The sequence below is a fragment of the Chelonoidis abingdonii genome, chromosome 7, assembly GCF_003597395.2.
Source record: "Chelonoidis abingdonii isolate Lonesome George chromosome 7, CheloAbing_2.0, whole genome shotgun sequence".
In the NCBI taxonomy this organism is placed as follows: Eukaryota; Metazoa; Chordata; order Testudines; family Testudinidae; genus Chelonoidis; species Chelonoidis abingdonii.
The window spans coordinates 50838504-50854596 of record NC_133775.1 but is presented as its reverse complement, the minus strand read 5'-3'; the positions used below and the strand labels follow the sequence as shown (position 1 = coordinate 50854596).

Genomic DNA, 16093 nt, shown 5'->3' with positions numbered 1-16093 from the left:
GATTCTCCTCCTCCTGGGAACACTGGGGAGAATCCCTGTGATCAACTCCTTGAATCTTAAAACAGAGAGGAAATCCACCTTCCCCCCCTTCTTCACTCCCCCTCCCAAACTCTTCCTGAGAGAGAGACAGTGATACTAACACAGAGAGAAATCAGGTTTTTCCTCCCCCCCCTTCTCTCCTTTCTCCCACCAATTCCCTGGTGAGTGCAGACTCCCTCCCCTTAGGTCTCACATAAGAATAAAAAACAATCAGGTTCTTAAAAAGGAAAACTTTTAATAAAAGAAAAAAGTAAAAATTGTCTCTGTAAAATCAAGATGGAAAATGTTACAGGGTCTTTCAGCTTATAGACACTAGAGAGAATCCTCCCCCCAGCACAATTACAAGTTGCAACAAACAGAGATACAATCCTTCCAGCAAAATACACATTTGCAAAATAAGAAAACAATTAAAAGACTAAACCGCCTTTCTAACTGGTACTTACTAAATTGAACAGAAGAGGCTGTTTCAGAAACTTGGAGATATCTGCTTACATGTCTGGTCCCTCTCAGAACCCAGAGATAACACCACAAAAAACCCAGAAAGCACAAACAAAGGCTTCTCTCCACCGAGATTTGAAAGTATCTTGTCTCCTGATTCGTCCTCTGGCCAGGTGTTCCAGGTGTACTGCTAGTTAACTCTTTACAGGAAAAAGAGACATTAACCCTTAACCATCTGTTTATGACAACTTCAGCACATTCTCAGGATGGGGCTATAAAAGGGAGCACTGTAGCAGTTGTCATCTCAGTTCTTCCCACCATTAATGCATCTCCGAGCTTTCCACCATTAATGACACTAGTGCTCCTTAGAGGGGAAGAAGGGTTGGAATGGTGGATATGCAGAGTCCATCTCAAAGAACAAGTAAATAACCTTCAGTTCTTCTTCGAGCATCCTCTGCATATTCGCACACTTGGGAAGGTTTAGTCAACAGTAATCAGAGAAGGATGGGGGGATAAAAAGCCTTAATTTAAATAAGGATTGAAGAACTGATCTGCCAAAATGGGCATCTGATCCAGTTTAGATATCTATCACATAATGCTTACTAAAAGCATGCATAGATCTGTACACTGATCTCTACCAATTTCAGCTAGTGGGACATTTTTAAGTATCCTGGATCCAACAAGGAGACAACTGGAGATACCGCTGATGTGGGGATCTACAAAAGAGGTGATACAGCTCTCCTATGAGAGAAAGTAGGTCTTCAGGGCAGGGTGGAGGGGAAGCGTAAGCAACAACCCAGGTGGTGAAGTTATCTACCTTTTGTTTCTTGTGAGCAGGAAGAGACACTGCAGGCTTCATTATCCATGCGTCTCTTTCCTTGTCTCTGTAAGGATCCAACAGAATCTGAGGAGTGCAGTTTGGAGTGAAATTGTGCAGTTATAACAACAGACAGTATTAGTGCCGGGATACTATTCAGATCCAACAACTGACATAAAAGTATGGTCAGATGACACCATATCTTTATGACTCCAATTCCTTCTTCAGCTCTGCATGTTCATGGTCCAAGAGACTGAGTCCACAGTATAGGGTGTGGCCCCAGGTACTGACAAGTGTTTTGTTTTGACTTTTTTTCCCCTTCTTCAGATCTTTGGATCTTTGGATGTGGAGTTTCAGTCACAGATTGGTATTGTCCAGATGTGTTTCCATCATGGACTTGTACCCTTGTAGGAATTAGATCTGAGAGTTTAATCAGAGAGTGCCCAGTCTTTAGAGCTAGATCCTGATAGTTTAGAATAGAAGGCTTCCTGGAACTGTAGGGTACTGGAGCTGATTCGAGCCTTTCATCCATTTTGTCTAGAGCCTTAGAAATCTCTGACCTGGAAGATTTAACTGATGAGGCTTCCTATAGGAGGGACTGAAGGCTATTTTGCCCCTTGTTTCTAGCTTGTGCCGTGAAGTTTCTGCAGCCAGAAGGAGAAAGCTCTTCTCCAAAGCACTTCAGACAGAGAGTGGGAGTGTCCAGTGTTGGGAAGGCAACAACACATAGAGTGCATCTCTTGAACTCATACTTCTTGCTTTTTGGATCCGCTATCAACAGTAACTATAACTGCCTAACTACAAACACTTAATATTAAAGTAACATGCTAGAGCACTGAGGGGAGAGGCAAAATGGGATGCACAAGAACTCTAACAGACAGTACTAGTAGAAGGCTCCACCATTCATTGGCACAAGCCAGCACATGTCCCAAGAGAGGACACTCAAAGAAGTACAGTCATCTATAGATAAAATGCAGCTCAAAGGAAAATATTTTCAGACAGAAATACATCAAGGCACTTGTTGTTACCAGATGGCTTCATCTGTCATTCTTCAATCACTAACCAATATCACCTCCCATTCAAACAGGACAATATATGGGTAGGCAAAACTACAGTTTGTCAGTACCTACAATGTAATTGTACTGATGTATAATGTTCTAAGTGAAGGTGTGATTTCAGAAATGTACAAATGTCAAAATGGAGCAATTTCTAAGAAGGATGCTTTATAAAAAACAACAAACAATATATGAATATTTTAAATAATGATTGATTCATGGCATCCTCTCAGAACTCCGTGGTCCACATCCTCATTTCAGGAGCAGGACCAGTGCTAGGGCCTTGAGCTGTCATTTTCTCAAGAGCCTAAGAGAATTAGGCATCCAAATCCCATTGAAAGTCAGTGGGAGTTGGATGATTAACAGCTTTAGGCTTCTTTGAATTCCCCACCCTCAATTAATTTTGATTGGGCAGAGAGAAATTATGGTATTTTTCATGACAAGAATGAATATAGAAAACATAGTACTTATAAATTTCCCCCCCTCCATTTATACTCAAGCGTTTTAATGTTGAGTCTTTTTCTCCCCTAGTTAAGAGTTCTTACATTGCCTTTTTTTTCTCTCAGTCCTGTCACCCCCAGACTATCTCTTTCCTGTCTGCCATACATTTTATTTCATTCTACAATTTTCACTTTTCTCTACTCCTCCCTCACATCCCTTCACTTCTATTTTTCTGCCTGATATTTTTTTTCCCGAGCTCTCCTTCCTTTTTCTGCCAGCTGGCTAGACATCTGTTCCTGATAATACTGAGTGAATGAGTTGTGAAAACAGTTGTTCAGAAGCCAATTTTACCTGCAGTTTCCATTCTCTATGGGACTGGAAGTCCTAGGGATGAGAAGGAGGGAAATGGTGTGTGAAACAAACCCTGATGTTTAGAAAAAAAGCCAGTGTGACACAGAATGTGGTGGGTGAATGAGATGGAACTAGTCCAATTTAAAACAGTCCTCATGGGATTGTAGAGAAGCGTTTGGAGTAGCAATTCTTACAAGTCCATGTTAATTTAGGGGCAAATCCAATCCCCAGTGGTCAGCCCAAATATTCTAGCTGGTTATGGTAGATCTCAACAGCAGCATGGGGGTAGGAAGTGTGAAAGGAATCTTCCACTTTAGGCTGCAGAGCAGAGGTGGGCTATAGTGACAGCTACAGTTCTAGTGTATTTCTGCTGGAGAAGGAAAGACTTAGAATCTCTGTAACAGTGAATTTGTCAATGCTGACCCTTCTCTGATCTGTCTCCTCCCCTTCCCATATATTCATTCACGCTGCCATGGAAAGGGCCCTCATGGAGCTCGGCTTCACCACTTACAGGAGATAAGTATTCTCTGAGCCGCCTGCCCAAATCCAAAAATAATTCCACTGCCCCCACCACCTGTTGGAGGTTGGGGTAGCATTTGTCCTATAGGAATCAAGGAGTTATAATAAGTAAGGCACAGATCCAGCAAAGCATTGAAGCATATGCTTACCTTTAAGCACATACATAGTCCCAAGGGCTTCAAAGGGACTGCTCACCCCTCATTGATAAGGAAATTCTGTAATGTTCAGTAACACAAATACAAATATTTAAAAAGATCACACCTGACTCTTCAAATTCGCTGTTGTAAGCATTCCAGGTTTCACTTATGCGAAGCAGGGTTTCTTCCATGGCTTGAATGTCCATGTACGGACAGTTGCACTCTGGGAATTTGGGGCCACACTGACACCAGCAATCATTATCTTTGCAGATAAACTCCCCCTCTGAATTGCAGGCAATATAACTCAAAGCTGCCTGCACAAAACGCTCCTGCAGATATTCAGGTAGGATGAGCTGAAGACCTTTAGAAAATAAAATAGGAATAACCTCATTTAAATGTGAGATAGGGTTGACGCAAACGGATTCAACAGTCTACATATTATATTGACAAAATAACATTTTAGATACAGAAGGAAACTATGTGGCCTAATTAGATCAATTTACCCATCTGTCTAGTATTCCCACTATATAGTATGTTTCCTCTCTCAAGGCTTAACCTCAGATGAATTCCTTATTTCCATCTGACTGCAGAATATCAATCCTAGTAACCTGTGCTCTCCAGATAGAGGGTTTACTGAAGTTATTTCCTTCTGAGGAGACTGTCAGCAAAAAAAAAGGTGCAAGGGATGGATTATATCAACCTTACATTGTTAAGAATTGATGAATATATAGCCAGAGTCATAAGGGCATTTCTGTAGCCAAAAAATGGAGTGAAATTACAATCCTGATATTAGCAATTAATATAAACTTTGGAAAAATGGATGTAGAGTAACTAAAGATGGGGGAAAAGGGAAGCAAATGGGGGGAAAAAAAGTGTAGTCACACATTATCCTTAATACATTTTTGTTGTTTCCTTTTCTGTCCATAAAGCTGTGAAGACAAATGAGGAAGAACAGAAACTCTGAGCTAAAACCACCACCTTTTTTTAAATGTATATGCTTATGCTTCATTCTGTTATCATTTTAATGTAGGTGTTTAGTGTCTTAATAATATGCTGCAAAAATATAAATATGATGATTCATTGTCAAACGTATTTCTATGATGTTGCAAAAAATACAATTGAAGATTTGCTATCTGTTTTTATTAAGTGCTGAGAACCCAGTTCTCACTGGGAGTGCCTCAAGGGGGCACACTCAGCACCTTGCAGAATTGGGACCCTAGGGCCAGATCCATTATTCCAGGATTCCTGTTGACTTCAGGAGATATTAGATCAGGACCAAAATGATTACCACCAAACTGATTTATATGTCTCAGAAGGGATTTTCAAAATGTCTAAGTGAGTTAGGAACACAAGTTCTGCTGAAGGTCAATGAGACTTGTAGGGTAAATTTTCAGAGGCACAAATCGGGGTTAGGCCCCAAACTCTCACTGAAAGTCAGTGGGGGTTTGGGCTAAGTGCCCCTGCCCTGGAAAAAATCTCCCTGTGCTCCTAACTATTTTGGTGCTTTTGAAAATCCCACCCCTTGTTCCGAAAAAGTGAAAGTGCAATACACACTTTCACAGTTAAATACATCTTATTTGTTTTTTAAATATATGTCATTATCCAGAATTCTTGCAACAGGAAATTAAGATCTACTTTTATAATAGCTGAGTATTATTTGCATGATGCCAATGAGTAGCATGATTATATGGTAATTACTGAATTCTAATTTAATTATGACTGTCAGTCATGCTAGTTACAATATTAAACAGCAACAATAAAATACAGCCAGCTACCTTATTAATATTAATCTTTTGCCAAAGCTTTGGAGCCAGATTGTGATACTCTAAGTATCTAACTCCAAAAGCGATCTGAATGGAATCAATGGGAATACTTGCAAAGCAAATTGCTTTTCAGTGTGAATAAGAGTATCATAATCTAGTTCATAGATTAACAGGTTATTTGCTATATATGCCTCTGCTATATAGGAGCTTGTCCAAGTTCACAGGAAAATCTTCCTTGTTTTTAATACATTAATAAATAATAATAATATTATAAAATTTTGCAAGTTTAAAGCCATATCGCAATGGATTGAGAACACTGATGCCATTGCTAAAACCAGTTGTTACTTAGCCATGATTGTAAACATATCGACATACTTCTGAAAAACCTTGAAGTTGCAAAGTGAAAAGAAAATCCCAGTAAGCGCCTTTGTTCAACATGACTATATTAAATATAAAATAGTTTTAGCAGCTATAACATCATGATTTTTAAAGCTCATCCAATGGCATGTATCAAATCTGTCTTTGATTCACGTAATAACCACTTTTCTACCTATTTTATTGACAAATGTGAGTGATCAAAGACCATTCCAAAATGGCAAATTATTTTTGCAGACACAGTGGAAGAGCTGAGCCCCCATATAAATAACATAATCTATCCAATTGTTTTATGCCTTAAAAATATCATGTGATGTTTAATATATGCTGTCCTTAATGTCCTCATAAACAGCTAGCCAGACAGATGTAGGAGAAAAAAGGATGTGGACATATTCAACAGGGAGATAAAATAATCCTGATAGTCTCTCTTGATAACTAAAGAACACTTTTTATAGTATATTTTGCCAATTTATGGCCTGATACTGCAAACATTTAATACAAGTAGTAATTGAGCAGCTCAGTGGAAATTAGGGGTGCTACTTGCACATGTAAACATTGCATTAGCAGCAAGTGTTTGCAGGGCTGGAGCTTTAATTTGCAAAACGAGCCAAATCTTGATCCGTTTATAAACCAAGTAATCCCACTCATGTGACTGGGCCTACTCAAATGAGTAAAGCAACTACAATTGGGTCTGTTAGCTGCAATGATACTGAACATCCGTACACAGTACCCCTTGTGTGACTGATAAAAGCAATGATCAATGGCTAGATTCTGCCACTTTTGCTGATGTAGGGTTTTAGGCATGAGTAGATTTTTCAAAGCATTTAAGCACCTAAAGATCCACATAAGCACCTAATGGGATTTTCAAAAGTGCTTATTCAGGATAGATGTCTCAGTTTCCTGGATTTTAATGGGAGTTAGGCATATAACCTTTTGGGGTATTTTTGGCATAGACACTATGGCCCAGATTTTCAAAGATATTTAAGCACCTAAAGAAGCAGATAGATACCTAACACCCATTGATTTTAATTGCAAGTAAGTGCCTAACAAGTTTATTTTCTTTTGAAAATCTCACTAGGCAACTAAATACTTCTGAAAATCTGGCTCCAGGTACCCATCTGCATCTTTAGACACCTATATACTTTTAAAACTGTGGCCTAAATTTACTCTTCAAATAGTCCCATCAATTTCAATTGGGACTACTCAATATGAGCCAGGATGTAATAATGGGCCTAAATGTCATTTCCTGTTCAGTGTACACTTTGGAAGTTTTCGCTGGGTAAAGAGTGCATACATGATTGATTGCTAAATAAGGCTGTAAAATGTTAACAGACTTACATTATTTTCTGATCCGTACTGACAATATTTCTAGTTCAAACACAACATGAATTACTGACACTTCCTTCACTTTGTCCAGAATGTGCTTATTGGACAAAAAATTAGGGAAATGACATTTTTTGAGGGCAGAAAAGGTTAAAAAAGAGAAAAAAATATATCCTCCTGTTCCATAAAAAAATAACAAAATTGCACCTACGTACCTTGCAACTGAATCTTATTTTCAGGACTCTGAACCAGAACAGAACTGACAGAATCTAGGTTGTCATAGTTACTGCAGCCAAGAGGACCAGTCCGGGTTTCTGTTACCTAATGGCAAGAGAATGGAAAACCATTTGCTACATTATACAAAACAAGTTATGGTGTTAAGAGTTTGTTTAATGAAACTCCCATCCAAATCAGCAGGTTGTATATTTTGTATGCTGATAATGCAACATTCTCTCATTTTATCATCTAAAAGTATCACTACAAATATTTTACCAGTATTATTAAATTTTTTGGTGTTATTTCCATAGCAAGGGATTCCTTAAAATAAGCTTTATCAGCCCAAGAACTTAAGGGATGTTACATTTCTTCATGGCTGAGTGTTAATGTGAGTTCACTATAAATTAGACTATAGCTTGCAACAAAGTTAATTCTCACACCAGTGCACAAAGCTGTAGGAAACTCTGCACTAGAGATGTGAGGCTTGGTTCTGATCTTATTCATTCCACCCTTACACAAGACTAATTCCACTGACTTCAGTGGATAGGCTTCTGATTTATTTCAGTGTAACTTAGCAGAAAATAAGGTTTTTGAACTCTAGTGTTACCTTTTATGAAATGTTCTTACAAAAGCTCCTGAACTTGTTGGATGCCTGTCAATTAGGAGATGATCTAAAATAAGGCCAGTCTCCTATAGAAATTCAAGCTGTTTGTAATCAGAAGCACCTGTGATGTCCAGCTACAGAGTCAAAACACAGCTGAACTGATCAGAGCATGATAATTCCAGATGGGGCTCTATGATGGGGGGTGAGGCTGATGCACTGCAAGGAAAGAGATGGGACTGCGGACATGAAGTTTATTTAATTAATGGCTGTGAAAAGAATCTCAGACAAAGAGAGTAATTCTGCATACTTTATGCAGTAACATGAAGATATTTTTTAAGCTTTGTAAAACTATGTTAAGGACTAGATCGTGACTTCAGGCACAGCTCTGTCTAAAGGATGGTACCTAACTTAGATAGCCAGCAGCAGCCCTTTGAGGCAAGGAGTCACATTTGCCCCATTTCCTCCTTGCACACAGGAGCTGGTAACTTACTGCTACTTTTTACCAAGAACACCTGAGCTTTTTCAGGGACAGCACAATGGTTCCTGCCCCTTCCTATGCGATAGACTGTAAACTGACAATCAAGCCTTGAATCCATAACTGAGGATAGGAATCTTGTGAGAAAACTGTTCTTGTGATGTTACCAGTATGGCTGAGACTGTTCCCCTGGGTATTTCTACTTTCAATTCCATCTGACATCTTGATGCACAAGAACCCTTAGCTTGTTCAGTAAGTTGAACTCTCTTTCTAACCAAAAGTAAGTTGAAGTGCAATTTCCATTTGAGCCAAAAGTTCAGGTTGTTTTGTTTCCAAATTGTTTTCAATCCCTTCTACTTTTTCTTTAGACATTAGTGCAGTTAGTACAGTTAATTCCAGCAATTCTGACTTTGCTTTTCTTAATTAATGACAGGCATGGAAAGACAAAAATAAAACAGAATAATTCAAGTATGTTTGGTTGTTTTACAATGGTGATTGTTTTATTTTAGTTGGGGGCCCTAACCTATGAATAGAAAGTCAACACACAACAAAAAATAAAACTGATTCCTATGGAGCCTAGTTCATTACTGAGGCCCTGTTACACCAATTCTGCCAGTGTAAACTGTCATTCCCAGCTTCTGGGGATTCTATTGCTGTTAGAGGTTCAGTAGGTGTAGTTAGTTGTCTCTATGCCACCCCACTGCAAGAGCTCCCCAGCAAGCAGGTGTGCTGGGGTTATGGCCATGGCTAGCTATCATGCTGCTGTTATTCTATGATGCTGAACTAGGCCAGAGAGACTGCTGACAATTTGGGCAGCATCTCAAACTTCTCTAGTCTGCACAGGGAGGCCAAAGAAGCCACCAACACCTTTGAGATAGAGAAGGTGAAAAGGTTGTGTAAAGCTACCTTCTATCCCTACCCAAGTCATGCTCCAATCTCATATCAGGTGCAGTACTGAACTAGGCTCTGGAGTTTGATTGGCTTTCCATCTGGGAGCAGACAGAAAGAGAAAGGAGAAGCTAGGACAAAAGTAATATAAAGAACTGTTCTTGCAATCTCCCCCAGCTATGTTCCTTTAGGATCTCTTGGAGAACGAGCCTAAGTTATGAGGTTGGGGAACTTGATTTCAAGATCCACACTTAAAATAAGCAAATGCGTTAGATAAATCAGTTACATATTATCAGTTCAGGTGAAGTCTTTTAAGAAGGAGAAATATTGTACTTTAAAAAGCTCTTGTACAAATTAGGAGGTTATCTTTATCTTCCTATTGCTAACCTTAAAAACACCATGTAGTCCCCTACATTTGCATGCTGCTTCACACACACATTGTTCTGTAGTAGCCTGTGAACCACCACCACCACCTGCAAAGTAGATATGGCTGTGGGTCACACCCCTTAGCTCTGAAAGGCATTGCACTTGATCATCCTTTGCCCTGCACCTGTGCAAAGTGAATATAAAAAAACACTGCTATTCTGATTTGTTAGCTGCTTATGTCCATTTTATACTCAGAGCAATGGAGACTCAGGCCCATTGGGTCTGGAGGCAGGTTCAATGTCTTTAGAAGCACTCTGGGAAAGTATGCAGCATTGACCCTCTGCAGTTATGTCTGCACTGCAGCTGGCAGTGTCCCTCCCTGCATGGGTACAGAGACACATGCTACCCTGCTCAAGTTAGCATGCTAAAAATAGCATGGGTGTTGTAGGCTAGCCACAAGCGTACAAGCCCACCTAACTCCTGGTTATGCTAACTCAAGTAGAGCTAGCGTGTGTCTGCTAGAAGAGTGGAGACCATGATTACTGTATTATTTATTCTATTTTTTAAATATCATGGTTAATAATTTTAAAGACCCTTTTCCACATTGTGTTATTCTTAGACTGTTGGTTTTGAACCCATTTGTCTTTAAGGCAAGGTGACCCTACAATGTAACATTAAAAGCAGGATTTATGTGACCAAATGTATAATGCTTATTCATTCTCATTTACTGCTTGGCTCTCTTGAGGTATCAGACTAAGGAAGATTAGTAATTAGCATCATTACAGACTCTCATTTTATGCTTGCAGATTCATTTGTCATTCAGATGGATGATTCAAGGCAATTCAATATAGGGGGGCATTACCACTGACTTGATTATGGGAGCATCAGGAGTTGCTTTGCTGAGGTCTGGATGGGAAGGGCAAAACAGTTATCCATAAATTACCTTCAACTTAAGTGCTTATAACTGTCATAAACAGATAGTTAAGGGTTAATGTTTCTTTTACCTGTAAAGGGTTACAAGCAGTGAACCTGGAACACCTGACCAGAGGACCAATCAGGAAACAAGATACTTTCAAATCTTGGTGGAGGGAAGTCTTTGTGTTGTGTTGTTTGTTTGTCCGTTGTTCTCTCTGGGTTTTGAGAGGGGCCAGACATGTAAGCAGATTCCTCCAATCTTTCTGAAAAAATCTCTTCTGTTCAAAATTAGTAAGTACCAGTAGAAAGGCAGTTTTAGTCTTTTGATTGTAAAAATTGTCTCTGTAAAATCCAGTTGGAAAATGTTACAGGGTCTTTCAGCTTATAGACACCAGGGAGAGTCCTCCCCGCAGCACAAATACAAGTTGCAACAGAGATACAATCCTCCCAGCAAAATACAAGTTAAAATCTTTCCAGCAAAATACACATTTGCAAATAAAGAAAACAATCAAAAGACTAAAACCGCCTTTCTACTGGTACTTACTAATTTTGAACATAAGAGATTTTTTCAGAAAGATTGGAGGAATCTGCTTACATCTCTGCCCCCTCTCAAAACCCAGAGAGAACAATGGACAAACAAACAACACAACACAAAGACTTCCCTCCACCGAGATTTGAAAGTATCTTGTTTCCTGATTGGTCCTCTTGTCAGGTGTTCCAGGTTCACTGCTTGTAACCCTTTACAAGTAAAAGAAACATTAACCCTTAACTATCTGTTTATGACAATAACCAATCACGAAACTTAAAAAACAAAAACAAACCCTGTGTGTGTGTCCAAATAATTAGGGCTAGATTGTGATTTGGGTTACGTACCTGCAAATAGGTGCAAGGGGAGTACCTGTGAGCTGGCCCACCGGGAGTGTTTTAATGTGCTGCAAATATAGGCCAGCAGCAATTAGTAGCGCTCTCTTTCCTCTCTGGACAAGGACGAAACAAGAAAGTTACTTGGACATGTATCTCCATGTCACAGTATTTCCCAGGCTGCCTGAGTTGGTGCAGTGTATGCCCTACCCCTTGCTCAGGGATGTGCCTATAATCACAGAACCAGACCTTCAGTTGCTGTAGCTTCATTGATACCCATGGAGTTATACCACTCTACCCTAGCTGAGGATGTGGCCCACAATCTACTCTTTCACTCAAAATTATATTGATTATATATATGTCATTTTGACTTTAGAAAAAGTAGAGCTTTCCTCTGATGAAACCCCTTCACCCTGCAATTCTTAGGTGCCACATGCTAAACATGGCATCGAACAATTTCTATTGTGAAACAAAAATGTAAGTCCGGTATTGTTGTGCACAAGGAAAAAAGGCCAATAATGAAGCTGCCTGAAATTCTACCTCTCTAGAGGTGCTTGTTAACAGTGATCAAATTGATGTAGTTATATAAATTCCTGCTACAAATATATATATCCTACTGAACAGAAGGTGTATCCTGAGAAAGAATTGGAATAGTAGGGAAATGAAATTATAGTCATTTACAAAAGCCACTTCCACTGTTTACTGCTGTATTTCTCCAAGTGCAAGCGGTTCATTTTTTATACGTTATTTTAATGACAAAGATGACTACAAGCATAGCAAATGGTCCAAACTGAATCCTTTTGAGTCCCACTGCCACCTAAACTGGCATGAGTGTTGCCATTTACTTTTATGATGTCAGCATGATTCCAGTGATTGCATCAAGGCTGGCGGAGGAGGGGAAAATGAATGTATGTAATTGTCTTTCAGATGTAGAATTGTGATTGTACGCAATGCATAGGAACTGTTAAGTCTGAAGGTAAACAGTATAAGGTAGCTATCAACAGTAGAGAATAATACATATTGTGTAACGCAAAGCACAAACTACAGTGGCAAGACTAATTTATAAGTGGTGGAAGATGAAAGAAAAGCATCTTGGTTTCACTCCTGTTCTATAAACACCATACCTATTGACCACAAAGAACACAAGTTCACGTAATAAAAATATTACAGAACAAAGCTGGTTATTAACCCAAAACCCCAAGAAACAAGAACTAAAGTTGCATAAACCAGTTTGATGTGAGGCAGGCAGGTTATTCTCAAGTGCCTTGTTTCCAAGGATTATCACAGCACAGGTTTCCCTGGGTAGCACGATTTTCAATTCCCAGAAATAAACTATAACATTTGGCATTAATGAGACAACTGCCTACCATTTTCAGTCACTTAAGATTCAGAACCATGGTGATAATGACCCGATTGTAAGTGCACTGAGAATATACCTCCTAGCTCTGCAGCAGGACTGAATTCTGTGTTATCAGTAGGTAGTATTTCCCTAGGAAACTGTGTATTTTTTGTCAGTGATAATTAAGTCTATAACAAGGCTTTTCTACCAAAAAGGAAAAAAATTATGCAGACATTACTGATTCTTTTTAAAATTCATGCTGCTAATATTTCTAACTACTTGCCCACGGCAAGTCCCTACCTCATCTTGTGTGAAAGAGTCTTTAAAAAGATATTTGGCTTCCAAGAAGGTAACTAAGCCAGCCCTGAGGAGAATGAGATGGTACCATTTATCTATGAACAAGCAACTAAGTGCACATCCATCTTGGTGTTGACCAATACTGTTTAACATGTTAAATTTTAAATGAGTGGTCCTGGTAAACTCAGCACATACAATTCTAGTTGTGACAAAGGAGAGTTATGCTTTGATTAAAGAATAAAACTGGGAGTCAGTGCTCCAGGATTTTATAACACTTTGTCATTTGGTGCCTCAGTTTACTTGTTAAAAATACTTCTTTCTTATGGTTTTATGATGCTGAATTAATGTTTATAGACAGGGCCAGATTCTGCCACTGCCCCTCATACTTACTCCATACGTCATTCGATGGGACTAATAACGTAGTAAAGTGCTACTCTGTGTGAGTGAGAGTGGAAGTGTGTGGCCCATAGTGATTTGAGTTCCTCTGATATATGTACAAAGCACTATTTACTAAAGGGCAAAATTCAGCCAGGGTGCAAAATGCCTTCGCACCCTTTAAGCTCTGCATAGAGGCTGCACTGGGAGTCTGCTGACGGAGTGACCAGTGGGTGCTGTGCGCATCCAGTATGTCACAGAAAGGATTATAGCTGGGTGCGGAAAGGTTTGGTGCAGCTTCATAGAGGTGCTGCAAATTCATGTTTGCGTGGGGGCCTCAGTAACCCATACAACCATTGGAAAAGGGCTGCAGTGGCTACTTCAGCCAATATCAACTGATGAGAGGGAAGGGACGTCTTCACACCAGCTCCATTCCCTAGCCATGGTTTGAGAGGGTGGACCTCGCCTTCCAACAACTCCACACTCCAGCCACATTGCAGAAAGTGCAGATGCAACTCCTGGCAAAGTCTATTACACCCTAAAAAGGAGAATCAAATGAATAGGAACCATATGTATATAAAAGACTAGGGATCTCATCTTCCATGCTCTACAATATTTTAACAAGACAGCCTTGCCTTCAGGAGCTACTTCTTCACGCTCTTCACAATGTGAAAGGTACTCCTCTGCTGCCCTTTTTTAATGTCACAATAAAAGAAACCTGAATCACACTAATGGCTGCATAACTCAAAAGAAAGCAAACCTCACTAACCTGTCAAACACTGGCATTTGCCACACAACCAGCGATATGGATGTATCAGGAGGATGCATATATCAATCCACATCACCCAGAGAGTTAGAGATCTTTTATGCAATATTTTAAAACATTATAGTAATGTATCTGTTATATAGCTTGTAAGAATATAACATCTTCAGTGTCTTTTCTAGCAGCAACGTGAATGACATCATAGGAATTATTGTCTGAGGAGACCACTAGCTCAGCAGAGCCAGAATCCTTCTCATTATATCACATCACAGATTCTACTGTTATAAGACATAACAAACAGGATTGTGAATCTTTGTTCTCTTCATGAAATCAATTGCAAAACTGCCATTAACTTAAATAGAAGTAGGATGAGGCCTTTTAAAAAGCTATTTCTCTTTTTGGCACAGACTTTGCTTGAACACATCAATAGAACTTCCCAAGAAGATTTGTTTGATGTTTCCCTCTCTTCTCTACTCTTAACTATATAAATTAAAAAAAAATAGCTAAGAGTATATAGTAGTAATGTAGCAGCAAAAACCTATTATAAGGATGCTGTGGTTATCCCAAAACCAAGCATTACAAATCCAGAAAATTCGGAGTTAAGATTACTCTATAAGAGAACCAAATATTTTAAGATATGGAAATAAATTCAAGCCACCTTACTCTGCCCTCTGAAAGAGCCGTACAGTTATGATTAAAAACAGTTAATGTTTAGCTTAAATCATTTTTTAAAGACACATTGAGTTTTTGTTTTTAATATTCAGGCCTCATGGTGTCACTACAGGCAATGAGAGGTTCCTGAGTCTCTATGGGTTCAGCTACATTGATCCAGTCTATGGCTGAAGCAACCTACCTGAGACCACAGAGACTAGAGGTGACATTTTGAAGTCAGTGGAAGTTCTGTCATTGGCCTTAGTGGAGTCAGGATTTCATCCTAGGCATGTGTGTGTGAAGAGCATCTCAGACCCATTCCCTGTTAGATCACCTCAGGAGGGTATATGGAGTAGAACACTTTACCCCCTGCGTCTGCAGGAGCAGGGAGATGCTCAGTACAGGAGTTGAGGCTGTCGGGAGAGGAGGAGAAGCAGGAGCAGCAGGGCTCTGCTGTCATGCCAACAAGAGCAGAGCAGGGCCTGAAGACAGCACCATGATCTTAGCTTTCCTTTTGGGGAGGGGACAGGAAAAGTGTCAAGTAAAAAAAGTAATGAGCAGTTCTAATAATTATGATTTAAACAGGAGATGAAAAAAGGGGTAAAGACAAACACACACACACCCTTACTTCACACATGTTATTTTAATTCTATTATTTTCCCATACCTTTCTACAGCAGAAGCAGTCTTAAAAAAGAGAAACTCCTATACAGGAATTATTAGGCAACACATCTGAAGAAGGAAACATATTTCAGTCGAACAAAGAGAGCATCGTCTTTGAAAATCATATGTTTAAACATTTCTCTGTATATGGCTCTCATCACCATATCCTACTTGAAGACCTGTACATCCAACCTGTGTCCAAATCTTGCTGCTTCTTCCTCCATAATATCTCTAAGATCCTGTTTTTTCACACAGCTCACATCACTAAAACTACTAGCAACGCCCTCACTATCTCTCAACTTGATTACTGCAGCCTCCCCCTCTCTGGTCTTCCTGACACACACCTTGCTCGCCTTACTTCTATTCAGAATATCTCTGGTAAAATCATCTTCCTGTGTCACCTCCCCATTTGCATCCTTCCAT

The 16093-nt window shown here is 39.5% G+C and overlaps 1 protein-coding gene across 4 annotated transcripts in view; it reads right to left on the bottom strand.

Annotated features, from left to right (window-relative positions):
• Positions 1–16093, bottom strand: part of BRINP3 (BMP/retinoic acid inducible neural specific 3) — a 348258-nt gene that overhangs the window by 80807 nt on the left and 251358 nt on the right. For all 4 annotated transcript variants that reach the window (XR_012656261.1, XM_032768511.2, XM_075067860.1 and 1 more), the window contains exons 5-6: positions 7474–7579; positions 3922–4158 (exon numbers count right to left, since the gene is read on the bottom strand). Coding sequence is in view for 3 of the 4 variants with exons in the window: in XM_032768511.2 (XP_032624402.1) it covers positions 3922–4158; positions 7474–7579 (343 nt within the window). In the remaining variant the exon portion in view is untranslated. The remainder of the gene's footprint in view (positions 1–3921; positions 4159–7473; positions 7580–16093) is intronic.